The sequence below is a fragment of the Strix uralensis genome, chromosome 32 (assembly GCF_047716275.1).
Source record: "Strix uralensis isolate ZFMK-TIS-50842 chromosome 32, bStrUra1, whole genome shotgun sequence".
Taxonomy (NCBI): domain Eukaryota; kingdom Metazoa; phylum Chordata; class Aves; order Strigiformes; family Strigidae; genus Strix; species Strix uralensis.
In genome coordinates, this window is record NC_134003.1 from 429,032 (window position 1) to 453,959 (window position 24,928).

The following is a 24,928-nucleotide window of genomic DNA, read 5'->3' on the forward strand; positions in this document are numbered from 1 at the left end:
CAGAATAAAGAGAGTGCTGCTTTAGCCTTGAAGCATGGCCTGTTGAAGCATGGTCTCCTTTGGCACTGAAACAGTTAAAGTTAGAAGGATGAAATGTGGTTCTTGGCCCACAGGAGAGGGCACTGGCCCACAAGTTGCCCCCAAGACAAGCTGCAGTTGCCTTGGGGCCCTTTGCTGGACCCTGCACTATGTCCATGTCTCTTTTTCACTGGGGAGCCCGGTACAAAATGTCAAGTGTGGTATGAAATCACAAGTCCTGAGAAAAACTTGAAAAAAAAATATAAGCCATCCACCCCCTACTGAAATCCTGTGACTCGGTAAAGAGATTAGTTTAATTTAAATTAACTAAACAAAGCAATGCGTACCTTTACCCGTGCTGTGCAGCTTCCCTCTCGCGGGGCTGGTTACCAGCTGCTGTGCCTTTCCCAGGGATGTTTCTGGCTCTGGGTGGCTGCAGCCGCCTTGTCCTACACCGGGAGGAGGCTGGGCCCTGTCTGCCAGGTCACGGCGCCTTACTGGGCTCTGGCTGCTCCCTGCTGTGGCTACGCTGGGCACCAGCACACGCTGGCTTCTCCCACAAGAGATTTCACAGCATCCCAGCATCATCTCAGTTGGAAAAGCCCTTGAGGCTCCTCCAGCCCCACCATGAACCTCACCCTGACCGTTCCCAACTCCACCAGATCCCTCAGCGCTGGCTCAACCCAACTCTTCAACCCCTCCAGGGATGGGGACTCCCCCCCTGCCCTGGGCAGCCCATTCCAACGCCCAACAGCCCCTTCTGCAAAGAAATCCTTCCTAAGAGCCAGTCTGACCCTGCCCTGGCGCAGCTTGAGGCCATTCCCTCTTGGCCTGCCGCTGGGTCCTTGGCTCAAGAGACTCCTCCCCCCTCTCTGCACCCTCCTTTCAGGGAGTTGCAGAGGGCCAGGAGGTCTCCCCTCAGCCTCCTCTTCTCCACACTAAACCCCCCCAGGTCCCTCAGCCGCTCCCCATCAGACCTGTGCTCCAGACCCTGCACCAGCTCCGTTGCCCTTCTCTGGACACGCTCGAGTCATTCAATGGCCTTTTTGGAGTGAGGGGCCCAAAACTGAACCCACTCATCGAGGGGCGGCCTCACCAGTGCCGAGCCCAGGGCTCAGATCCCTCCCCTGTCCCTGCTGGCCACACTAGTGCTGATAGAAGATTTACCCAGCCCGGGCCACCCCCGCAGGGACCCACGTGGCCATTTCCAGTCCCCCGCAATCCCAACGATCCATTCACACAAGCAGCCACACGAGTCACAACCTTTATTTCCAGCTTCTTCCCCTTGGAATAAGCTCGTTCCCTTGGTTACAACTATTTACAGAGTGCTGGGACTGTGCAGCAGCAGCTGGGGCTGGCCTGGGCCCCCGGCCCCAGGGCAGAGCAGGGCACGTGGAGGTGGCAGCGGTGGCAGGACACGACGGCACAGAGACAACATACAGGAGCGAGTACGGCGCAGGGCCAGGGGCCTTCCCTCCCCTGGCACAGGCGTGGGCAGCAGCTGAGGAAACACGAGCCAGAGCAGTTCCCAAAGGGCAGCCAAGGTGAAACGCCAGCAGGGCTGCGGGGACACGCGCAGCGGTGGCTCACGGGGTGCACCCACAGCAGACGGTAACGTCACATGGACGAGCAGCAGCAACGGCACCGGGACAGGGTCCCCTGCAGAACTGCCAGCCCCGAAGGCGGTGAAGCCCCATGGTGGTGAAGCCCCAAAGGCGGTGAAGCCGTGGCAGGAGCCCGTCCTTGCCGGAGGCAGCACCTGCTTCAGCAAGCTCAGCTGCTTCCTCAGGTCTCCTCCCGCCTCCTCACAAAATTAGGGACGTGTAACCAACAGGAACTAGGCCAGTGCTGTTTCCATGGCAGCAGCGGATCCAGTCTTCATCCACGGTGGAGAGCAGCTGCAGGATGTCCCCTTTTTGGAAGCTCAGGTGACCCTCGGCGGTGCCCATGTGGTCACACAGCGCCCGAACTGCCCTGCACAACAACCACCATCGGGGGTTCACCCCTCGGCCCCCGGGTACCACCCTGAGAGGCTCCCACAGAACTCGGGAGAGGTTTTGAAGCTCATGTGCAGAGCCAGTGACCCCCCTCCTCAGGCAAAGACACCGTCTGACGTTCACTGAGAAGCCACATGACAAAACCGTGCTGCCAAGCAGACCCTGGGAGCAGCAGCAGAGCGGGAGCATCTTGTGCAGATGTGGTGGGGAGATGAGGTGAGGGATTTAGGTGAGGGCCAGCGAGGGCTGGGGAGGAGGGAGGTGGCCGAACGGGCCGTGGGACGGCCACTCGCCCATCGCACTCGCTTGGTCAAACACTGCCCAAGCACAGACGGACCACGGCAGCTTCTCTGAGCTGCCACAATTTGGTCAGAGCTGACACATGGTGGCTCCAAACAAGCTGCTGTGAATCCAAAATCCAGAAAATGCTCAAAATTCCTCCAAAAAATGTCTGCAAAAACCAACTGACCACAGCTGGGCAGACACACAGGTTCACCCAAAGCTCAGCAGGAGACAGGGGAATCCCCGGGGCAGGGATGGGACAGTCAAGGTCCAAGTTAGCAACAAGGAGTGGTGCAAGCCCCTCCCTAGGAACGCTTGTAGGATACCCAGGCCACGTCTGAAAACAGCCCCTGCTTCTCCCTCCCCGAGAAAAACCTACCCACCAGCTCTCCAGCCCCCACCACCGCGGTGCCCTGCGTCACCTGTGGGTCTGGGGAGAGGCCGACATGTTCCTCTCGGGTTCCTGCGCGCGGGTCTTCTCGGACGCCAGCCCCTTCACCACCGCGGCCAGGACACGCGCGCTGGGGGACAGCCAACTAGAAGGTCTCCTGCCACAAAGCAAAGGAAGCCACACGCTCGTCTGGGAAGCCTTTTCCCACCCATCCTGCTCAGACTATTCTGGTGATCCGGGAGCTGGCGAGGGCCCTATCAAGCACCACCGAGCCTCCACCCTGAGCTCCTGCTGCTCTGAAGGACGGATGCAGTGCAATGGCAGCAGCACCTGGGACACGTGCTAATCCCGGGAGCACAAAACCTGGATAACGGGCTGTACAGGGCACCCCACGAGGCCGGCGACCCCCAGGGTGTGCCTGGGAGAAAAACCCTTCCTCGGCACATGGTGCTTCCCCCACCCTGCCTGCCCCGGCTGGGCCTTACCTGGACTTGGCTGAGGCGGTGTCAGGATTGGGAGGGAAGCTCCTGGCAGAGGGGCTGGTGGCTCCAAAGAGCCGGCCCAGCCAGCTGCCCTTGTCAGGACCAGGAGGACCACCCGCCTCTGGGTCAGAAGGTGCTGCCTGATCCCTGTTCGCACGAGGCTCTGGGGAAACAGGCAGGAGCTTCTCTCCAGCAACGGGATCATCTGGCTTGGTGGGTGCTCCAGCTCCAGTAGGCAGGACGAGGTCTTCAGGGGAAGAGGTTCCAGAGGTGTCAGTGCTGCTGCTGGCCTTTGGACTGGGGAGTTCAGGGACAGCTTTGGTCTGAAGGAGCTGCAGCTCCGTGCCTCTAGGCTCATTCACGGATGTTTGAGATCGCGCAGCCTGCCCGGGGCTGGAATCCCCCGCAGCCGTCCGCAGCTTTGTCCACCAGACGAAGGGGACCTTCTCCTTGCTAGGAGCAGCATAAATCCTGGAGGCCTGGCTCAGCTGGCCCCACCAGCCACTGAGGCCAGCCCCAGCATCCCGAGGGCCTGCCTCAGGCCTGGGGGTCTCCGGGGAGCCGTCAGCTCCCAGGAAAGCGCGACTGAGCTGGTCGCCCCACCGCAGCACGTGCTGGAGGGTCTGCTGCAGGGCAGCCCCCACCTGGGGAGCAGGGACCAGCCCACGCGCAGCAGCTTGGACCTGGGATCTTGTGCTGCCCTCAGCACTGGCTGCCCGCCCCAGCGCATCGGGGGGGATCTCCTCTTCCAGGCTGGCCCCTGCAGCACTGCTTTGGCCCCCCCGAGAAGGCTGCACAGCCCCCTGAGCCTGAGCGGAGTAATGGGCAGGAGACAGGGGTGACTCCAGCCGACGGGACAAGGGTCTTACGTCCATGGAGAGGTGGTGGTGTTCAAAGAGCAGGTCAAGGTGGAACGTCAGCACTGAGAGGGGCTGGATGAGCAGCAGCAGTTCATCGGCGAGGTGAGGAAGAGGGCCTTGGCTCAGGGCAAAGAAGGCCGTGGGTGAGTACAGCACGGAGATTACACCTACAAGACATGGACAGTGCTGAACGGATGCAAAACGCCCTTGCCCACCCGCCCCCTCCCAGGGCCAGCTGGTCTGTCCTAGCAGGTCAGACAACCTTCTGCTGTACTGCAATGCACCACGGAAAACGATGCCCTTCTCCACTATGGAAACCCCAGCCAAGCGTTGTGGGTGGAACAGGTACGGGATTATTATCACCCTGGCAAGTAGGAAAGGACATGGAGGGGGAGCTTCTGGGTACTGTGTCCTTACCTGGGCTCCTCTGCAGCTGAGAGATCCACAGCTCCAGCTGCTTAATGCTAAACAAGACAAAGGGAACCCAAGTTAAAGCTCTTGGGGCTCTGTTCCAACCTGCCATCGCAGCCAGGACAGCCTGGGCCAGCTGGGCCAATACTCACTTCAAAAGGCCGAGGATAAAGGCATGAAACTTCTGTCTGGTGCTGTTGAGAGGGGCCAGCCCGGCCACGTGCCAGCACAGGGAGTGGAGAGAGCGGGTGTTGGGGCCTGTGGAATACACAGCACAGACGGTCACCGCTCTGGGCACACATCCTCCCCCAGCCTGGGCACCCTGAGATGTCAACAGCTCCAGGAGCGTGTTCCTCACACCAACCTGTCTTCACGGAGGCTTCCACCACGCTCCAAGGGGAATTTTTCCTCTGGCCTGTGATAACATCCTTCTGGAACGGCTTCAGCCCGTCCTCCACCAAGGCATAGAGCGCAGGGCAGAGGGTGTGCAGCAGCAGATAACCCACATCGGGGCTGAGCCGGCTGTCTCCCAGCTGGGCCTGCACGAGGAGAGGAGAGGGAGAGGAAAGGCAGCACCTAACCCTGAGTCTGCAAGGCGGGATGGTGGGATCCTGCCCCTGCAGCTCCCAAAGCCCCTCCTGCCCGAAGCCTGCCCTCGCCCTGCCCACCCCAGCCCAGCCAGAGCCTCACCTTCTGCACCAGGTTCCGCGCGGCGCTGAAGTGGGCGATAATCTTATCGACGGCGGCGCTGAGGGCGACCAGCAGGGCTGACGGGCAACAGAAAGGAAAAGGTCAAACCCAGCAGCCAGCCCCGCCGCCACCCTCGGCCCATCGGCAGCGCGTGGCCGAGCAGCATCGCCCCGGCCCCGGCTGCAGCGAGGCCGGGGGGAGCCGGGAGGGGCCGGGGGGCACCGGGATGGCCCGAGGTGACGGAGCAGCCCAGGCTTTGCCCTGGGAACGTGCGGGGATGAAGGAGCCGCCGTTTCCAAGGGGGCGAGGCCAGGACGGGGCCGCGGGCAGGAGCCCCTCGAGGGGTTCGCAAGATGCCGGGGCAGCCCCGCCCCGTCCTCCGGCTCGACAGCACCATCTGCCGAGAGGCGGGCAGGGCCGGGCCCCGCAGCAGGCAGCCCTGCCCGCCCCTGCCCGCGCCCCCCGCCAGGCCGCCATCGCCCCTCGCACCTCCCCGGGCCCTGGGGGTCTCCGCCCCCCACCCCAGCTCTGCCGCCCCCCGGCGCCGCGCCCAGCCGGAGGCTCCGGAGGGTTCCCGGGGCCGTTACCTTTCTTCTGCTCTCCCCGGGGGCGGCGGGCTCCCTCCGTGCTCCCCCCGGCTGCGCCCGCGGCGGGCGGCGAGGGCCTGGCTGGAGAGAGGGGGCGGCGGCGTCAGGCGCAGCCCGCGGGGCCTCGCCCGGGATCCCCCGCGGCCGCCCGGGCGCTGCCGGGGGGCGCCGGGGCCCGGGCGCTGCCGCCGCGGGAGGCCCGGAGCGCGCTCAGGCCCGGGGCCCGCCCCGCCGCCCCGGCCCCGCTCACCGCAGGCAGCGCCGGGGCCGGGCCCGGCCGGGCCGCGCTCGCTCATGGAGCCGGAGGCCGCGGCGGGCGAGGACGGGGAGGAGGAAGGGCCCGGGGGGAGCCGTGGGCCGGGCGGCGGCGGCGGGGCGGGGTGAGGAGCTGCCGCCTCGGCGGGGCCAACCCGGCCCCAGGCAGCCGGGAAGGGCCGGGGCAGCCGCCGGGGCACCTCCGGGGCACCTCCCGGGGCACCTCCCGGGCCGCGTGTCCCACCCCCCAGCGCAGCCGGGCCGGGAGGGGGGAACCCGCCGCCGAGGGCAGCGGCGGCCCCGCCCGGCCCAGAGCCCTCGAGGGCCCCAGGAGCCGTTCGCCCTGGCTCGCCAGGAGCCGGCCCGCTCGCCCTGCAGCCACCTCCCCGCCATGTCCCGCGGCCCCAGCCACGGCGGCCGCGCCGGCAGCTCCTCCCTGCCCTGCCCGGTCCCTGGAGGGCGACAGCCCCGCACCAGGCCGGAGGGAACCCCGGCTCTTACCCTCCTTGCAGGCTTCGTCTCCTCTCTCGACCGTCCCTGGCACCCACAGGTCCCCGCCAGCTCCCCCGAGCCTCCAGCCCAGGGCACCTTCACCGCAGGCAGAGCCCAGCCCCTTCTCTCCTGGAAGGCAGCTCCGCGGGGGCAGCCCCCCGTCCTCCGCGTCCCCCGGCTGCCTCTCGGCGATGGGCTGCAGCCCCGGGCGGGGTCTCCTCCTCTTCAGCTGGTGGCTGTCTGCAGGTGCCAGCAACTGCCCCCCCAGAGGCGCAGGGGGCACCCAGCCTGAGCCGTCGCTGCCGATGGCCGTCTCGAGGGCTGCAGAGGGGCGCTGAGATGCCACCGGCTCTGCCCGCTCACCCGCTGGCTGGCCCTTGGGCTTGTTGGAGGCACTGCGGTACCGCAGCTCCTTGAACGTTGTCACCTCTCTCTGCCTGGAACTGGGGGGTCTCACTGGCCAGTCGTGCTGCAGCTGGGGCCGGGCCGGCTCCTGGCCCGTGGTGCTGGAGAGGAGCTCACTGGGGGGTGGCAGCTCCGTGTCAGGGGAGAATACGATCAGCCAGTCGCTCCGGTCAGCCCTGGCCTGGGCAAGAGCGGGCCCAGCCGCGTTCCTCTTCCTCTTCTGGGCAAGCTCATGGAAGGAGGTGATGGTCTTCTTGCCCAGATCTCTGCAGAGGTCACCCGAGCCGAGCTCCGGCTCCACTGGCCGCGCAGGCAGGAGCGGCTGCTCTGCTCTGTGCCCGCTGAGAACCTGCAGCCGTCGCCGGGGCCGGGGGGGCACGGGCGGGGGGAGGCTGCCAGCCCGGGGCCGTGGCTCCGGAGCTCTGCTCAGGCCGGGATCCCACCGTCCTGGCACAGGTGGTGCTGGAGGCTCAGCGTCGGGGAGGGGGTTGCAGTTGGGGTCTAGGTCAGTGCAGATGCTGGTGGTCTCCTGCGCCGCCACGCTGGGAGGGGGCTCTTCACTCTGGGAGTCAAGCGAGCTGCCGCTGCAGAGGCTGTCCGGGCTCTCTCCGGCCACGGTGTCTGGTCTCCGGGGCACTGGGGGGTTGAGGTTGGCATCTCTTCCATCACACGTCCTGCCCTGGTCAGCCAGCAACTTGCCATCCCGGGTGTCTTCTGCAGGACTGATGTTGGGCTGATTTTCAGGGGATTGGGACTCTTCTCTGGAGAACCCCTTGCAGTACACGGAGACTGGGGAGTCATCCAAGCTGAAATCCGAGCAGCTGCTGACAGAGGAGGAGGAGGAGGAGGAAGCCAGATCACAAGGGGGATCACAGGGGGAGGCCACCTTCTCCCCAGCATGCAGGCAGGGGAAATCCTCTTGAGCTGCCTGGTTCTGGAGACCCAACGTCACCAGCTGCTGAGTATGGGACTCGCAACACTGGCATTTCAAGGAGGGATTGTTGGAATTGGCATCCACTTGCTCACAGTTCTCCGGGCAGTCGCTGCAGCTGGTCTGGTCTCCCCCACCCATGGAGCCAGAGGTCTCCTGCAGCTCTGGGTGCCGGGAGAGGTGCAGCCCCAGGGAGATGTGCTGCAGATGGATGTGGTTGAGGTTGCACAACAGGCCTTTCTTCGGAGCCAGCATGATGCTGCCTCGCTGGTACTGCCAGGGCTCCTCAGAGAGCCCCACAGCTCCTCTCTTCAGACCATCCAGCTCCCTGCAAACATCAAAAACCCTTTCAACCGGCGGGGGAGAAGACAGCAGCGCAAACCCGGAGAGGAACGGTCAGGGCGAGAGGGATGGCAGTGACCTTGCGGCAGCCACCGAGCAGGGAAGGGGCAGCTGCCTGGGACGAGCACGAGGGCCTGGGGGTTCAGAGAGGGGAACACGCCCAGCAGAGAGGGGCTGCCCCACAGCTCCCCACTGAGCTCGGGCCTGCCCAGCCAGGCTGGGGCTGCAGCCGGTGGCCGGTGGCCAGGGAGCCGGCAGCTGATCCCCAGAGCACGACCTGAGCGTGGTGTCCAGGGAAGCCTGTGGCCGGTGCAGGCAGCTGAGCGGCGGGGTTGGATTCCCTCTGCCCGGTCTCCAAAGCCAGGACCGTCTCAGAGATGCCGTCAAGGAGAAAACGCCCTTGAAACCTCAGCCGGGGAGGTCCTGGCCAAGGGACGGTGACACCGCCGGCTCGCTGCGGCCGGGGCACGGCCAGCCCGAGGCACAGCGAGGAGACGCCCGGCCCTGGCCCGGCCTCAAAACCCGCCGCAGACCTGGCAGCCGGCAGCGCCCGGGCCCCGGCAGCCGCTGCAACCGGCCGCATCGCTCGGCCCTCGCCCCGCCGAGGGGGGAGCACCGGCCCCGGGCACCTGCGGCGGCCTCGGGCCGGGGCCGGGCAGCTCAGAGCCCGGGCGGCCTCGGGCAGGCGGCGCTGACCCGGCCCCGAGCGGCCACCGGTCCCGGGGCTGGAGGAGCCGCGGCCCCGCGGCGGGAGCGGGGCTGCCGGGGTGCAGCCGCCCCTTCCCCGCAGCCAGCGAGCCACCACCCGCCCCCCGGAGCCCCCCCGGCCCCAGCCCCGCTCACCTCGTCGCGCTGCGGCGGCGAATGCGGCTGGCGGGAGGGAGGAGCCCCGGGCCCGCCCCCGCCCCGCCCGGGAGCCGCCCCGGGCCCGCCCCTCCCGGGAGCCGCCGGGGGCGGTGCTCTCCGGTCTGGTGTGTGTGTGTCGTGTCCCCCCCCCCCACCCCGACCCTGCAGCCAGAGAGCACCGGAGGGGGGGGCTGGCATCCCCCGCACCGCACCCCGCGCCGGCCCAGCCCCTTCCCCAGCCAAGAGCAGGCAGCGAGACACCCCAAGAACTGTTTATTGACACAGGCTGGCAGAGCCCGGCCCCCCCGGCCCGGTCTACAACCAGCCCCCAGCCCCTGAGCCGCGGGGCAGGGCCCAGCTCCAGGCAGCTCTGGCCAGAGGGGAGAAAGCCCCAGCAGGGCCCCTCAGCCGAGCCCAGCAGTCCAGGGACAGGCACAGCATCATTTCTGGCGTTTGTAAATCTTCTGTGCCAGGCCAAGGAAGATCTCCCGGGGCAGGCGGGTGGCGTGCTTTCTGATCAGTTCCTGCAAGCGCCGATAGCTGCTCTCCTCGTACTCCTGAAAAGCAGCCTTCATGCCCAGGGTGTCATAGAGCTCCTTCACCTTTGCCACCTTCTCGGGCTCCTTACAGCCATAATTCTCCTGAGAAAACACCAGAATAAGTCAGGCTGAGGCCCAGCTTGCAGCCCCCGCCCCAGCAGCTCCTTCCAGGCGCAGCAGGAATCGCCTCTTGTTCTCCCTGACACCATCTTCTGCTGCTCCCTCAGCCCCCCTCCTCCCAGCCAGGCAGCGGCACAGCGCAGCTACGCAGGGCAGCACACGGCTTTCCAGGGAGGGGGGTCCACACCGCCTCTCCCCCCTCTTCAGGGGGTTTGTCAGCGCCGGCGGCGTTACCTCCAGGATCTGCCTCTGGTCTGGCGTGACCCGACGCAGACACTCCACCACCAGCCAGCTGCACTTGTTGTCCTGGATATCGGTGCCAACCTTCCCCGTCAGCTCGGGGTCCCCAAAGCAGTCCAGGTAATCATCCTGCAGGGACATGGAAACGCGTGAGCACCAGAAGCAGCGTCTCAGAGCACTGAGGGACGGGGAGCCACCTCCTACCTGGATCTGAAAGAATTCACCCATCTCCAGCAAGATCGCTTTGGCATTGTCATGCTCCTCCTGATCATCAATTCCAGCCTAAGACAGGGGGAAAAAGAAATAAAGCCTTCCAGCACCTGCCTTCCCCCCTTACTTCTCCTATCTCGCACACCCCCCACCCTCCTCGACAGCCTCATGCCAAGGATGAGGCCCCTCCTGGAGCCTGTTCCCCAAAAACTCACCATGTACATGGCCGCGGCCACGGGCAGGTAGAAGGAGTAAAACGCCGTCTTGTACTTCACAATTGCCTTATACCTGCAGCGGAGGAACCACGCTCAGCGACAGAGCCCGGGCCTTCCCCTCCCGGCAGGGCTCTGCAGCTCAGGGCCAGCAGCACCTCGCTCCAAACCAGCCCCCGAGCTCCGACAGCACGAGCAAGACTCGCTGCGCAAAGCCTGGAAGGTGCCAGCGGCATTTCAGCAAGCTGCTGTCTCTCTTCCCCAGTGCGGAGGGGACCACGGGCAGAGCCACCCTGCCCCAACAGGGCTGGCATCTCCGTCCCCTCTGTCTCTTTACCTCTGCTCACTGAAGCGACTCAAATCCACCTGGGAAATGGGAGCAGTGATGAGGTCCAGCATCTGCCCAAGCTCAGTCTGGTAGGCAGTCTGAAGAGGAAAGAGGATTTATTCACCCAGGAAAGTCCCAACAGCGCAGTGAAAACCCCAAACCCCATTCAGCTCCTCTCCAAGTCTGAAGAAAGGGTGTGTGTCTGGCAGGATGCCCTGGGACTTAAGAAACATGAGATCACATGCTGTCAAACATCCAGAAACCGCCCAGACCCGGGGCAAATCTGCGGGGGGGGGATGCGGGGGCCAGGGTCACCTGCAAGAAAAGCTCCAGCAGGTGCAGGTAGTAGGGGCGCTCCCCGCAGTACTTCTTCAGCAGCCTGTAGACAGACGACTCGAGGAGGAAGGCGTCGTTGACAGCGTCCAGACCGATCCCCTCCTGCACCAAGAGGGCAGGGAGGTGTCACAAAGCACCTTGACCCCCCCCCCCCAGGACCCCCTGCACTTGTCCAAAGGACAGGGGCCTCCTCAACGCTCTCACCTTCTTGTACCAGCAGAGCTGCCCCCGGCGGGTGAGGGACGCGTCCATGATGTCATCGGCCACCAGGAAAAAGGCTTGGAACTGCGAGAGCCTGGATTAGGAGCCGTGCGGGGGTCCCCACGGGTCCCCCAGCCGCCCCCCGCCACGGCTCTCACCAGCTCGATGCACCAGCCGACGGCCAGGGCGCACCGGAGGCTCTCCGGGTCCTGCTGCGCGGGGGCCGCCAGCTCTCGGAAGGCGGCCAGCACCGTCAGCCCGCGGTTGCACTTCCCGCCCGGCACGTTGTACTCCAGCACCTGCGGGCAGAGGGGAGCGGGCAGCCCCGGGGAGCGGGCAGAGGGGAGCGGGCAGCCCCGGGGAGCGGGCAGAGGGGAACGGGCAGCCCCGGGGAGCGGGCAGAGGGGAGCGGGCAGCCCCGGGGAGCGGGCAGACGGGAGAGGGCCCGCCGCCCCCCCGGCCGTTCCTCACCTCCCTCAGCCGAGCCACGGCGTCGCCCACCTCCGGGTGCCCCAGGCCGCCCTCCGTCAGGTCGCGGACGATCTGTGGGAAGAAGCCCAGGAACTCCTCCCGCTCGGCCACCGCCGCCCCCCGCGCCCCGCTACCGCTCATGGTGCCCGAGAGCGCGGCCGGGACCCGCTGCCGGTGCCCTGGCGGCCTCCTGAGGCGGCCCCGCCCCGCCCGGCCCGGCCGCCGCGGGGCTCCCCGGGACGCGCAGTCCGGAGTGGCGGGAGCAGCCGGTGTCGCGCCGCCGCCCGCCTACAGCTCCCGGCGTGCCCCGCGCGGGGGCGGGGCCAGCCGCGGGGCCACGGCTGGCGTCCGCGCTGATTGGTTCGCTCCATCGTGTGAGGGTGAGCCCAAGGTGGCTGAGCCAGTAGGAGCGCGGGGAGGGCGGGACCGAGCCGGCCGATTGGTGGAGAGAGAGAATGGAGCGAGCGCCCAGAGCGCGGGGGCGGGGAGCTGGGGGGGTGCGGGCAGATGGGGGGGTGCATGGGGAGGTGCCGGCAGACGGGGGTGCAGGCAGGTGGGGGGGTGCATTGGGGGGTACAGGCAGCTGGGGGGGTGCGGGCAGCTGGAGGGTGCGGGCAACGGAGGGGTACCTGGGGAGGTGCCGGCAGACGGGGGGTGCAGGCAGATGGGGGGTGCACTGGGAGGTACAGGCAGCTGGGGGGGTGCAGGTAGATGGGGGGTGCATGGGCGGTGCGGGCAGCTGGGGGGGTGCATGGGGGGTGTGGGCAGCTGGAAGGTGCATGAAGCTGGGGGGGCGCATGAGGAGGTGCTGGCAGATGAGGGGGTGCTGGTAGATGGGGTGCGTTGGGGGGTACAGGCAGCTGAAGGGTGCTGGCAGATGGGGGGTGCATGGGGGGGGTGAGCAGCTGGGCGGTGCAGAGGTGGGGCGCAGGGGTGCAGTGTGGGTGCAGGGGTGTGGGGTGCGGGGGTGCGCTGTGGCTGGGGGGCAGCTGGGGGGTTCAGGGGTGCTGCGCAGTGCAACGGGGGTGCAGTGCGGGTTGGGGGTGCAGTGGGGGGGTGCAGTGCGGGGGGGTGCAGTGTGGTTGAGGGTGCAGTGTGGTTGGGGGTGCAGTGCGGGTGGGGGTGCAGTGCGGGGGGGTGCAGTGCAGGGGGGTGCAGTGTGGTTGGGGGTGCAGTGCGCGAGGGGGTGCAGTGCGGGGGGGTGCAGTGCGGGGGGGTGCAGTGTGGGTGGGGGTGCAGTGCGAGGGGGTGCAGTGCGGGGGGGTGCAGTGTGGTTGGGGGTGCAGTGCGAGGGGTGCAGTGCGGGGGGGTGCAGTGTGGTTGGGGGTGCAGTGCGGGGGGTGCAGTGCGGGGGGGTGCAGTGCGGGGGGTGCAGTGCGGGGGGGTGCAGTGTGGTTGGGGGTGCAGTGCGAGGGGGTGCAGTGCGGGGGGGTGCAGTGTGGTTGGGGGTGCAGTGCGAGGGGGTGCAGTGCGGGGGGGTGCAGCGCACACCTCTGCGTGCGGGCCAGCCGGCGGGTGCCGGGGCAGGCGCTGCCTTCCCGCCGTGCCCGTGGCTGTCACCCGGCCGGGCCCAGGCCTGGGCGCAGCTCCGCGGTGACATGGTGACACGGTGCCGTGCGGGACACGCTGCCAGCCCCGCAGCTCCCACCCGGCGCCCGCGCCGCTGATTGGCAATCTCCCACTTATCCGCCGTAATCCTCTCATCTCAGCTAACCCTGGTTTAATCAATCTCGGCCTTGCTGCCCGCTAATCCCCCGCCTGCCATTGCCCCAGCAGGACCGCGGGGGCTTGGGGCAGAGCCACCCCGCGCCAGGGCCGGGTGTCCTTGCAGGGCTGGGCCCGGGGCTCTGCCCTCACCCCCGGACAGGCAGCGGGGCTCGGCCTTGCCCGGGGACACGGTCCCTTCTCCTCCTCCTCCCCAGCTCCAGCTGCCTTGGAGCTGCCCAAGCAGCCCAGCCCTGCAGACGGTGGGTAAATCCTGGCTGGGCATGAGACACGCGGGCTGGGACTGTGGTTCCAAGAAAACGCTCTTTTTGCTTCGGGCAGCCTCGGTGCGCCCTGCGGAGCAGCTCGGTGGCCAGGCAGAGCCAGGCCTGGGCGCCGGCAGCACAGCGCAGCCCTCCAGCAGGGTGCTGGGGCAGGGGACTGTCAGCCTACACGCGCCCTTAATCAGGCTGACTTCAGTGTAATCTGAAATAATCAAATTAGAAAGAAACCGTTAATCAGCTCTGATCTCATCGTGTGTCACGGAGCCTAATTCTTGCTGATGGTGGGGCCGCCACCAGCGTTCTGCGGGCAGCGGGGCTGCTGTGGGGGGAGCTGGTAGGGCAGCTGCCTGTGCCCGTGTCCTGCCTGTGCCCGTGTCCTGTCCATGCCCGCGTCCTGCCTGTTCCTGCGTCCTGCCCGTGCCCACGTCCTGCCCGTTCCCGCGTCCTGCCCGTTCCCGCGTCCTGCCCGTGCCCGCGTCCTGCCCGTTCCCGTGTCCTGCCCGTGCCTGCGTCCTGCCCGTGCCGTGCTGCTGGTGCTGCGGCAGGAGCTGCCGAGGAGGGGTGCGCTCAGAGCAAAGCTGTGCCCCCAGACCTGTGCTGGGCGCGGGGCTGTGAGCTGCAAATGCCCTGGCTGCCACGACTCGGGCACCCCAGCCCATCTCACGCTGCCTGACCTTCATTTCATCTAGTTAATGCCTAGAGTCTGCTCTGCAATCAGGCGGTATCAAACCTCCCCCTCCCCCCAGGTTAATAAACAGAAGGGAGATGGGACGGGAAAATAACCAAAGATTAAACATTAATCTCCCCAGGGCCTAAAGCGACAGGGGTGGGCGGGAGGGGACCTGTTGCCTTTGGGCTCCCACCGTGCTGCCTGGCTCTGCGGGGCCAAGGAGATGCCCTTCACCGGGCACCGAGGGTGGCCCAGCTGCTCCCGGCTCCAGGGGGTCCAGGATCAGATCCGGCTTTTAAGTAAGAAGGGTGCTGTGGCATCCCCCCCACGGCATCCTGTCCCCCGGGCAGGGCGCTGGGGGTGGTGGGGGGCGGCGCCGAAGGAGGGTCCCCCAGACCAGCTCAGAATCTCTCTTTATTATTTAAATCCATTATGTACAACGACCAAAAATAAAAAAACGCTTTTAAATTCTCTGCGATATGAAAACTACAAGCTCTGTACATCGACTGCCGTGAGTGCAAGAGTGAAGGATCATGGTCTTTGGTGGCTAAACTCGCGCCCACGCGCGCCGCAGAGACACGCTGGAGCACGGCCGGCACCCCCGGCCCCTCCGGCCGCCCCTCTCAGCTCCCCGCAGGGACGGGGCACCGGGGCCACGAGCTGCGGCGGCTCCCGGTGGGTGACTGGAGCTCAGGGTGGCTCTGGCTCCCGGCACGGGGCTGCGGTGTGGACAGGGTGCACCGGCGGCGCAGCCGGCAGAAGCGGAGCCGTGCTCGGTGCTGCCCGGGCCGGCCCGCGTGCTCTGCGGGGGACACCTAGGATGACCACTAAAACATCTACGTCACGCAGTGTAAACACAGCCCGGGAATGTCTGACTACGCGGCCCGGCTGCAGACCCCTTCCTGAGGGGCTGCCGGGGAGACACCGACCATGGGAATGGAGCAGGATGGGGCGGTGGGCGGGGAAGGGCAGTTGAAGTCTGTGAAAAAAAAGGCAGTGCTGGACATCCCCTCTGACAGACACGCTGATGGGATTCCTGCTGTGCCCCGCAGGCTGGGCTCCCCGAGCAGCCCTGCGGTCCAGACCGGTCCCGACATCCCAAAACATGAGGGGGGAGAACTGAAGACCTCACTTCGAGAAGTACCACGTGGAACAAGACCCTCGCCCACCGCACCGGGGGTCCAGCAGGCCCCGCTCGGCGGCCGCCAAGCCCCAGAGCATGACTACAAGCCATGGTTCCTGACTCCAGTAGTGGGAAGCAGCTTGCGCAGCGCGGCGGGATCAGGAGAGGACACTACTCTAACCAGGACTGTTAACACAGCTGGCCCAAAGCGACACTGTAAGCAGAGCTCAGCTGCTCAGCAGAGCCACGACTCGAACACACATTGCTGACTACTGGCTCTGGGGGGGTGATGTGGGTTGGCTGCAGGGACCCCGGGCTCCTGCCCTCCCACATGGAGACCCAGGAGGGCGAGGGAAGGCAGCCCCACGGCCCCGCACGTCACCCAGGCACTGCCCGGGGTTGGCATCTCTTCGCGACACCCTTTCGCTCGCTGCGGCGCTGGTGACTGGCATCTCCAGGCAGTCTGGAAACAGGACCGCAGGGCAGGGCGGGGGGGAGCAGAGCCGGGACTGAGCATCCTCCCGGGAGCCGCAGGCAGTGGGGTTGCCCCTGGGCTGCCCACTCTGAGCATCCTCCTGGAGGTGCAGGCAGCCGGGTCCCCCCCCACCGGGCTGCCCCCTTGCTGGAGCATGGCAAGGGCCCAGGCCACAGCTCCCAGGTGTGGGGGCAGAGCTCTGCCTGGTGGCACATCCCAACCCCGCGGGGACCTCTGAGGCGAGATGCTCCCCAAGCTGGGGAGAGGCACCTGGGGGCTGCTCAGCAGGAGACCCATCTGCCCCCGGCTCCACCACTTGCTGCTCACAGAGGGGGACCCTGACTGGGACCCACAGGTCCTGGCACCGTGCCATGAGGGACCTGCCAGGGCCTCAGGGAAGGGGGACTTGGCCCCCGCTGGCCCTGGGTACCTGCGCTCTGCCTGTCTGGGGAGACCCTGCTGGGGCCTCCAGCCCCCTCACTCTGCCCTCAGCAGCAGGCCCCGGGGGGCTGCTTCTCCCTCCTCTCCCAAAAAGCAAAGGTGCTGGGCAGAGCTTTCTGGGGATCACGGTGGGTGTGTGGCAGAGGACAAACTGGAGGAGCCACCTGGCCCCGAGGAGAGGCCACGGGGCGTGAGGGCAGAGCACGGGGGGGCCCGGCCCCCAAGGAGCAGTTGTGGGGAGGTGGGCTCCCCCAGGGAGGCCAGACTTTGGGTGAGGGCTCTGACCTGTCCTGTTGCCTCCAGGAGGGGCAGAACTCAGGACAGAGGGTGATGAAGCAAGGAGCGGGGAGCCCAGGCAGGGTCCCCCCCTGGGGCAGTCAGCAGAGCCCCCTCCTCATCCAGCTGGGCCAGCTCTGGGGCTGCCCCACACCCGTCCCTGCCATGCCCCCGTGCCCGGAGCAGCCGGTCCGTGGCCGCGGGTGCTGGCTCTCACCTTGTCTTCCCTCCGACACAGCCGGGGCTGGGGCCCTTCGCCAGGCGCTCTGCCTCTCCTGCCGCCTCTGCCGCCGCGGTGCCCGGGTCCCTCCTGCCTGTGCACGGGTGCTGCCAGGGCCTCACATGTTGGATGGGAGTTTGGGCTTCCCCGTTTCCACCTCGGGGCTGAAGGCCACAGAGCCCTTGCGGGAGGGACCTGCTGCCTGCCTGGACGCAGAGACTGGGGACTGCGGGGTGGATGCTCCCGCCACGGAGCGGCTGGGTTGGGCCAGCGATCCCGAAGGCGTTTGCTGCAGGTGTGCTGGCTGGCCTGGGATCCCCGGACATGGCTTGGCGAGCAGTCCGGCTACCGAGGGAGAGGATCTGCGGGCCAGGTTCCCCGCGGATTTCCTGCCCTGCTGCAAGGAGCTCCCATCGGCTTGCTGGGCCACTTTATTGGGAAGGGAGGGCTGGGAGGCGGAGAGGAGCCGGACGTCCTGGGTGAGCCGCCCCACCGGCAGGCCCTGGATGCTCCTGTGCTTCACCAGCTGCTGGGGCTGCATCAGAAGAGAGATGTGGGAGCCGGTGGCTCGGGACAGGCTGTAGTGGAGTGTTCTCCCCGCTGGCAGGGCCTGCTCTGAGCTGGGGGACGGAGCCCCGGCTGCCTGCTGCAGCAGCGAGGTGGAGACCGAGGTGCCGCGGGACTTGGAGAGCTGGGGCTGGGAGGCGGGCGGGGGCTGCTTGGCCGCCGGTGGCAGCTCCCCTTTCTGCCCCGTGCACGGCAGCGGCTGCGCCCCGTGGCTTGGTCTCTGGGCCCCGCTGTCCAGGGGCGCCTGGGACTGCACCATGGGGGAAGAAGGCGAACCGGCGGCGGGTGTCTGGAGGTGGGACTGCACCCCTGACGGGGAGCTGACGGAGGAGGGCCGGGAGCCGCCCAGGCTGGGCTGGGACCTGCGCACCTGCTTGGTGAGCAGGGTGGCCTCAGGAGAGAGTGGGCTGGAGATGGAGGAGGGCGGCAGGAAGATGTGGGCCTGCAGGCTGTGCTGATGGGTCAAGGCAATGGCCACGTTGGTGGTGGCGGCGGCTGTCTGCAGGGGCGCGTGCACCAGTGGCTCCCAGATCACTGGTTTGCCGCTCAGCTCCCGGCCCATCGCCATCTGCTGCAGGTCCTGGATGTTGTGGGCCATGTCCTGGTCGTGCTTCACGATCTGCTGGATCATCTCGTTGTTCATGGGCCCCGCGCTGTGCTCGGCTCGCTTGCGGAGCAAGATGGAGTTCTTCTTCCCTGGGTGGGAGGCAGCAGTGTCACCAACCCTGGGAGCGCTGGCTCTTGGGGACACCGTGGAGGGCAGGGTGGCAGTGGGGAAGGGACAGTAAAACCTCTCCAGTGTGCCAAAGGGAAGCAAGACCCTGGGGAGGGTCCAGGCTGGGGCAGAGGGAGAAGCAGAGACAAAACAGGGGAGTCCTGGCTCCAAAGGTTCCAGGCTGGGGGCTGGGGTCCTGCTTGTCCTCTGCAGGCGAGGGGAGGATGAGGACAAGCAGCTGGCCAACACCAGACAGTGCAAATATGTGTGTGGGGGGGCGTGACAGCCCAGATCTTGTCCAGGAGGAGAGAGGGATCCTGGAGGCAGGCTCCTTGCCTGTGCGCCCTCTCATCCTCATTGCTGGACACCCATGGGGCTGGGGTACTGCGATCCACGAGGCCCATGACACCATAACCCCTGGGACTGGGGTGTCACGGCCCCTGGGAGCAGGCGCGGAGGCGGCCGTGCTGGGCCCAGGGGTCACTTCTCACCTATGCGGTCCAGCCGGTCCATGGCCACCGTCTCGAAAGCTCTGCGCATCATGGGGTACTCCTCCAGCACCTCGTTGAAATTATCCACCGACAAGGAGTAGAGGCGGCAGTAGGTGTCAGCTCGCACGCTGGCTGTCCGCCTGCCCCGCGTCAGCAGGCAGATTTCTGGAGGGAGACAGGGTTGGGTGTCAGGATGACGCAGCCATCCGTCCCCTTCCCCACAGCCTCCCCAGAGAACAGCAGCTGGAGCAGGGATGGGACTGCCCGGCACTCCCACACCCGGCACAGAGGCAGAGTTTGCCTCAGGAGGAGGGACAGACCCAGGAGTCCAGACAGCCACGGCCATGCCTTCAGCCAGGGACAGCCTTTTCCTCCCTCCCCAGGCCATGGAGACATCCCTGGGCATGGCTGCTGTGATTGCCTGGCCCGTTTCTCCCCCAAACCTGTGCTTGTAGCCTATAAACTGGCTCCGATGCTCTGCTCTAAACCACAATCTGGCCAGAGGTGGGGTGGGTGGGTGCCCCCCCTCCCAAGTCAGCCAGAATTCAAGGCTCTGACTGCTGGTCCCTCTGATTCAAACTGCTGGACAAGGTACCCCCTAAGAGCAGGCGTGGTGGACTTCTGAGCCCCAGAGCCTGGTGTGAGGTGGATTCCAAGCCCTTGGCACTGGGCAGAGGGTGCAGCAAGCAAAAACATCAGGGATGCCCCAGCTCCTGTCCCCCAGCAGCTCTCGCTCCCCTCTGCTCTCCAGGCCTCCTAGCCCAGCCTCACCCCCAAAGTAGGAGCCATCAGACAGCTTTGTCTCCTTGTTGCCCTTGGTGAGGATGCTGACCACCCCGTGCTGGATGAAGTACATCTTTTTGCCCACGGTGCCCTCGCGGATGATGAAGTCCCCGGGCTGGAAGACCTCAAAGCGCAGCTTGGTCAGCATGGCTGTCACAAAGTTGGGGTCCGCATTGGCGAACAGGGGCATGTTGGCCACCAGGTTGCGGCAGTTGAAGTTGATGATCTCCTGTGGGGTGAGAAGCAGGTCAGCAGAGACGTCGTTGTCGAGCCTGATCCCAGCAAGCAACAGCCCCCCTCCCCCAAGTCACCAGCACTGGGGTGCCTGCTCGTACCTCCTTGAGCGGCTCACTGAGCTCCCCCAGGATGTTCTCCTCGTCAAACATCTTCCCCTGGTAGCGGTGCTCGTAGTACTCGTGGATTCGCTGGCGCGTGTCCCCAGGCAGTTTGTGGAATGACATGTACTGCTCCACTTGCTTGTACTGTGGGGACAAGGCAGAGCCACACAGGGCTGCGCTGAAACACGCTGCGCCGCGCCAGAGGCTGGCGGCACGGCCGGCCAACGCTTTCCCTCTCCTCGGCAGCGAGAAGCAGCTGCTGCCAGAGCTGGGATCCAGGCACCTCTGCCCCAGGGCCCTGTCCCAAAGGCCACCACCCCTGGGGCAGAGGACAGGACCCCCATGCACTCAGGATGCAGAGGGTCCCAGGGCATTGGCCAGCATAGCGCCTCACTATGATAGGGTGAACCCCAACATCATGAATGGGGCGTCTCTATCGAAATGGGCAGCCTGATTCCCCCCTCCCACACCCCCCAGGGCAGAACCTGCAGGGCAGGGCAGCCCACACTGAGCTGGTTCTGGAGCTGGACCCACTCATGCCAGGGCGTCTTCCCCCAGGACTCGGGCACCCACTGCCCCACCCCACTGACCTTCTCCTGGTACTGGCGCCGGGACGAGTCCAGCGACTGGATGAGGGCGGTGGCGTGACCAATGAACATGGCGTAGCAGGTGGCCCCCACGATCATGCTCAGCATCGTCAGCCAGACATCGGTCATGCCCTCGGGTGCCTGCTGGCCGTAGCCGATGCAGAGCATGTGGCTCATGGCCTTGAAGAGGGCGTGCGAGTACTGTTTCCCCCAGGAGTCGTTCTGCAGACGAGGGAACAGTGGTGCTGGGGGATCTGTCGGAAGGAGCTGCTGGGCTGAACCCTCCAGTCCCCCCTCCCCGAGCCAACGAGTCCAGAGCCCCAGCAAGAAAAAGGTTTCTGATGTGTCCAAGCCCAAAGAGCAGAGCTCTGCTGCGGGAGGAGGAGGCAATGGGGACTGTGCGGGCCCTGAGCCTGCACCAGCCCCTGCTCTGGGGAGGAGGCAGAAGCCCTCCTGCCTGTTCCCTCTCAGCAGGGCACAAGGGATTCCCCTGGCTGCTTCGACTCCAGCAGCAGCCAGGGCAGGCTGAGATGGGAGGGTGACGCAGAGATTCCCTCTACCCCATCTCAGTGCTGTCGCAGGGCTGTGACCAGAGATGCTGCTCTGCAGCACGTGGATCCAGGCAGCTCCAGCCTTAGAGCACGAGATGGGTAACCAAATCCTCTCCTCCCCCCAGCAGATGCAGCCGGTATCTCCCCCACCGGGGCACTCACCACCATGTGGTTGATGGAGACCCAGCAGTCCTCGGGGAAGTCTTGCAGCATGGGCACCAGGAACTGGAGGCAGCCATCCCAGTGACACAGCAGCAGCATCATGCCGATGAGGTTGAAGATCCTCACCACAGCACTGGCCAGGTCGTACGTCATATGGAAGATCTGGGGAAGAGGCAGGACTGGAGCTACAGAGGAAGGTTTCCCAGAATGGCCCCCTGAACCCCCAGCCTCCAGCCAGCCGTACCCCACAGCCAGGGATCCCTGACCTGGCCCTCGGACCCCCAAGGGGTTCTCACCTCCTCCCACTGGTGGATGTAGCGGATGAGGCGCGAGAGGCGCAGCAGGCGCAGCAGGCTGAGGATCTTGGTGAAGCGGACGATGCGCAAGGCCCGGGCTGTCTTGTAGACATCAGAATCCACCTGGGTCTCCAGGTCAACGATCAGGAAGATGTAGTCAACCGGGATGGAGGAGATGAAGTCGACCAGGAACCAGCTCTTCAAGTACTTCATTTTGATGGTGTGAGGGTCAAGGATGATCTCGGTGTTGTCCTCCACCACAATGCCTGTCCGGAAGTTCAGCACCAGGTCAGCCAAGAAGAAAGTGTCCGAAAGCACATTGAAAACGATCCAGGGAGGGGTGTTCTCATCCTTGAAGAAGGTGATGCCCACAGGCAGGATGATCAAATTCCCCACCATCAGGAGCAGCATGATGAGGTCCCAGTAAAACCTGCAGGGAGGGAGCGCGGGGGATGGAACAGGGCAGGGAGAAGTGGGGAGAGGCAGGACACGGTTAGAAAGCAAACCCAGGTGGAAAGTTAAGAGAGTCCAACACATCGTAGAGAGAGAGAAACTCAGGACACACGCACACGCCTGCCCATGCACATGACTAAGACCCTGCTGCTTGGCTGGGACCACGCAAGTATCCGTGCGTGGAGAGGAGCGATTCTGCATCGGCTCTTGCGGCAGAGCGGGGCCAAGGGTCTGGGGGAGGAAACGTCACCCTGTGTGTGTAGGAACGGAGGGCTGTAGCTCGAGGAGCTTGGCTGTCGCTCCTCCAGCTCCTTATGGCGTGACAGTGCATGCGCACGTACACCCCCACCCCAAACTTGACATCTGCCCTCTGGAAAACTCAGAGAGGACGTGGGTTTTGCTCCCCGGTGCTCTCTGTCATCCGCCGGCTCCCTGCCACTGCCCGGACTGGCTTAGCAGGATTTAGGATAAGCTTTGCTGGTTACGCAAACTGAGTGGTGAGCTCCTGAGGCAGCCAAAGGACTTGGGGGCCAGGGAGGCTGTCGGGATTGTAGCACGGGTGAGCCAGGCAGCAGCCAAGCAAGGACAGACAAGTGCCATCACCACCGGGAAGGTGGGAGGAACACGTCTAACCCCAAAGGGGCTGCTCGCAAGCACCAGGCAGGGGCTACACAGCCCTGGGCCTGCAGGACCCCCTAATCCCCCTCCTTTCTCTGAGAGGGAACAAGCTTAGAGGCGTTGGAGGAAAAGCCAAGAGAGACGGGGCAGCAGTTTACTGGCATTTGGTTATACTGTGAAATTCAGCATCCCCATTCACATGCAAATGTGGGTGGGATGTTTTCATTCTTCACACAGATGCATGTAACGCCTTTTTTCACCAGGGTTGTGACGGCTCCTGCAACAGCTTGGTGGACTCCCCGGCTCCCCGGTCAAAGTCTTTACAGGCGCCTGGAAAAGCAAGTCCAGCTGCCACCTTCAGGTGCTTCCGTTAGCCCCAGCCCAGGTCGGGGGTAGGTGACCTCAGGGCAACTCTTAGTGCCTCGTGGATCCAAACTGGCCTTTGCACGTGACAAGAAGCCTGCGGGTGTTTCGTCCCCAGAGTCCTCAGCGGGGCATGGGCACCGGGCTTTCTGCAGGTGGCGGGGAAGAGGAGGAAGAAGTCGTGGCACCATGTGAGGCTGCTTCAGCGAGAGAGCACTAGAGCCTGGCAGGGAAGGGGACACCACCTCCCCGGGGAGCTCCCCCAGGGCTGAGGAGCCTCGCACAAATTAACACCTTCTTGCCCACGGCCAAGGTTTGCCAGGGCAGGCAAGGAGATGCCAAGGCAGAAAGGGCCTGACCTGGCTGAGCAGTTGCCTCCTGCACTCCCAGGCTGTGCCCCGAGAAATGCCACACACTGGGGAAATTGCCTGCCCCCTGCAGCTGCCTGAACCTGCCAGGAGCTCTTGATTCAGATTTAGGCTTAAGCTCTTTAGGGCGGGCCCTGTCCTTTACTCTGTGTCAGGCCGAACACGCGGGGCCCTGATCTCGATGGCCTTTATGTCTCCCCATAATATGATAAACACCGGTGTAATCCCGCCGGCTGTCTACCTGCCAACTCGCTTCATGTCACCAGCTGCGCAAGTTGCTCCTGCCAAGCTCAGGCTCACAAACTTTGGGGCAGCTTCCCCGGGAAAAGGGTTCTAAGGGCTCGCAGCCCTCAGTGTCGCACTGGAGCAGCGGAGGGGAGCTGGTGTGGGGGGGGGGTCAGGGCCCAGCAGCGAGGGGAGGTGGCTACAGGTGCTGGGGACGCATGGCGGGTGCTGGTCCCACTCCGGGGTGCTTCACCAGGTTGGAACATCAGCCGTGTCACAGCTCGCTGCAGGAGATAACTGCCTGGCAGCCTCATCCCCCGTAGAGAAAGCCCACCCTATATGACTCAACATCCCCGTGACACCCAGTTCCTCCCACATCATTCGTCCCCGAGCTCTCCCTGTGATCCCGGTGACACCGTGAGCCAGGCCCAGCTCCTCGCTGGGTGCCCTGCCCTCCTCCAGCAGCTCCCCGGGCTGTGGAGACGGAGCTGTGCTGGGCAGGTTCTGTGGGCAGCTCGTGGGGCCCCGTGTCCCCGCGGGGACGGTGCAGCCCCTCACCGGGCACCAAAATGAAAACCGGCGTCGAGAAGCAGAGGGCGGGGGGGGAGAAGCTGTGCGAGGGGGCAGCCGGGCAGCCCCTGCCTCCTCCTTCGCTCGCCCTGAGCCGGGTCAGCGGAGTCCCCGGCTCGGCTGGGCTGCCCCCGGCCCAGCGGGAGCCCCGGGGGCCCGGGCTTGCGGGGGTCCGGGGAGGGGCTGAGGCAGCAGAAAGTTGTCTGTGCTCGCCGGGGGTCCGGGCGGGGATAACCCGAGGATGGGAGGGGGCTGGGGCACCGGGGAGGCCCGGCCCCGAGGCGGCTCGCCCGGCTGCGCCGGGAAGCCGCGTCCCCCTGGCCCGCTGCGGAGCCCCGGCGCCCGTCACTTGTTGTCCCGACCGTCGGTGGCGGCGCGGCGGGGCCGGGCCGGGCCGGGCGGCGGAGCCGCGCTCAGCACCACGGACAGCGGCGCCGCGGCGGGGCCGGGGCCCGGGGCCGGGGCGGCGGCACCGGGGCCGGGGCGGGCGCGGGGCCCGGGTCCCACCTGAAGTCGCTGTAGGGATGGATGATCCAGGCGCCGGCCGACTTCACCCGCTGCCGTTCGATCTCCACGGCCCGGTGGCTGCCGAACATGCGCAGCGAGAACTTGTTCACGGCGGGCTGCAGCATGGCCCCGAGCTGCCGCTGCACGAACGTGCCCGCCGCCGCCGCCGCCTCGCCCTCCGCCACGATCTGCTCCGCCGCCGCCGGCGAGGCCGGGGCCGCGCTCGACGCCCCCGCGGGCGCCCCCGCCGCCTCCCCGTCCAGCACCGGCGGCTTCTCCCGCGGCTCGGGGCTCCGGCCCGGCGCCGCGTCCATGCCGCCGCCGCCGCGCCTCACGTTTCCTTCAAACGCCCTTGCCCGGGCGCTCTGCCCGCCGCCCCGCCGCACATGCCCGGCCCCGGGCGGGCGGGCGCTCGGTCGCCGCCCCCGGCCGCTCGGTCACCGGTCGCGCTCGCTCGCCGGCGTCCGCAGCTTCGCCGGCGCCCGCCTGTTGCGT

At 66.2% G+C, this 24,928-nt stretch overlaps 3 protein-coding genes across 5 annotated transcripts; all 3 read right to left on the bottom strand.

Annotated features, from left to right (window-relative positions):
* Positions 1-1,268: 1,268 nt before the first annotated feature.
* Positions 1,269-9,037, bottom strand: RUSC1 (RUN and SH3 domain containing 1). Of its 2 annotated transcripts, XM_074853266.1 has the most exons (10): positions 8,987-9,037; positions 6,475-8,129; positions 5,719-5,799; positions 5,132-5,208; positions 4,806-4,980; positions 4,594-4,699; positions 4,448-4,494; positions 3,174-4,197; positions 2,720-2,845; positions 1,269-1,992 (listed from the first exon to the last, which is right to left on the bottom strand). In XM_074853266.1, exons 2-10 carry the CDS (start codon positions 8,054-8,056, stop codon positions 1,824-1,826), a joined length of 3,387 nt encoding a protein of 1,128 aa, XP_074709367.1. In that variant the 5' UTR covers positions 8,057-8,129; positions 8,987-9,037; the 3' UTR covers positions 1,269-1,823. The 2 variants fall into 2 exon arrangements, with proteins under 2 accessions (XP_074709367.1, XP_074709368.1); XM_074853267.1 differs by lacking the exon at positions 5,719-5,799.
* Positions 9,038-9,247: 210 nt separating this feature from the next.
* Positions 9,248-11,883, bottom strand: FDPS (farnesyl diphosphate synthase). Of its 2 annotated transcripts, XM_074853387.1 has the most exons (9): positions 11,647-11,880; positions 11,334-11,474; positions 11,179-11,259; positions 10,954-11,076; positions 10,648-10,736; positions 10,314-10,386; positions 10,093-10,170; positions 9,883-10,017; positions 9,248-9,630 (listed from the first exon to the last, which is right to left on the bottom strand). In XM_074853387.1, the coding sequence occupies exons 1-9, from the start codon at positions 11,785-11,787 to the stop codon at positions 9,430-9,432; spliced, it is 1,062 nt and encodes a 353-aa protein (XP_074709488.1). In that variant the 5' UTR covers positions 11,788-11,880; the 3' UTR covers positions 9,248-9,429. The 2 variants fall into 2 exon arrangements, with proteins under 2 accessions (XP_074709488.1, XP_074709489.1); XM_074853388.1 differs by lacking the exon at positions 10,954-11,076 and having other exon boundaries at positions 11,647-11,883.
* Positions 11,884-14,698: 2,815 nt separating this feature from the next.
* HCN3 (hyperpolarization activated cyclic nucleotide gated potassium channel 3) lies at positions 14,699-24,803 on the bottom strand. The gene is made up of 8 exons (XM_074853283.1): positions 24,434-24,803; positions 21,330-21,759; positions 21,034-21,195; positions 20,324-20,542; positions 19,731-19,877; positions 19,384-19,624; positions 18,613-18,777; positions 14,699-18,102 (listed from the first exon to the last, which is right to left on the bottom strand). The coding sequence occupies exons 1-8, from the start codon at positions 24,745-24,747 to the stop codon at positions 16,958-16,960; spliced, it is 2,823 nt and encodes a 940-aa protein (XP_074709384.1). The 5' UTR covers positions 24,748-24,803; the 3' UTR covers positions 14,699-16,957.
* Positions 24,804-24,928: the final 125 nt, after the last annotated feature.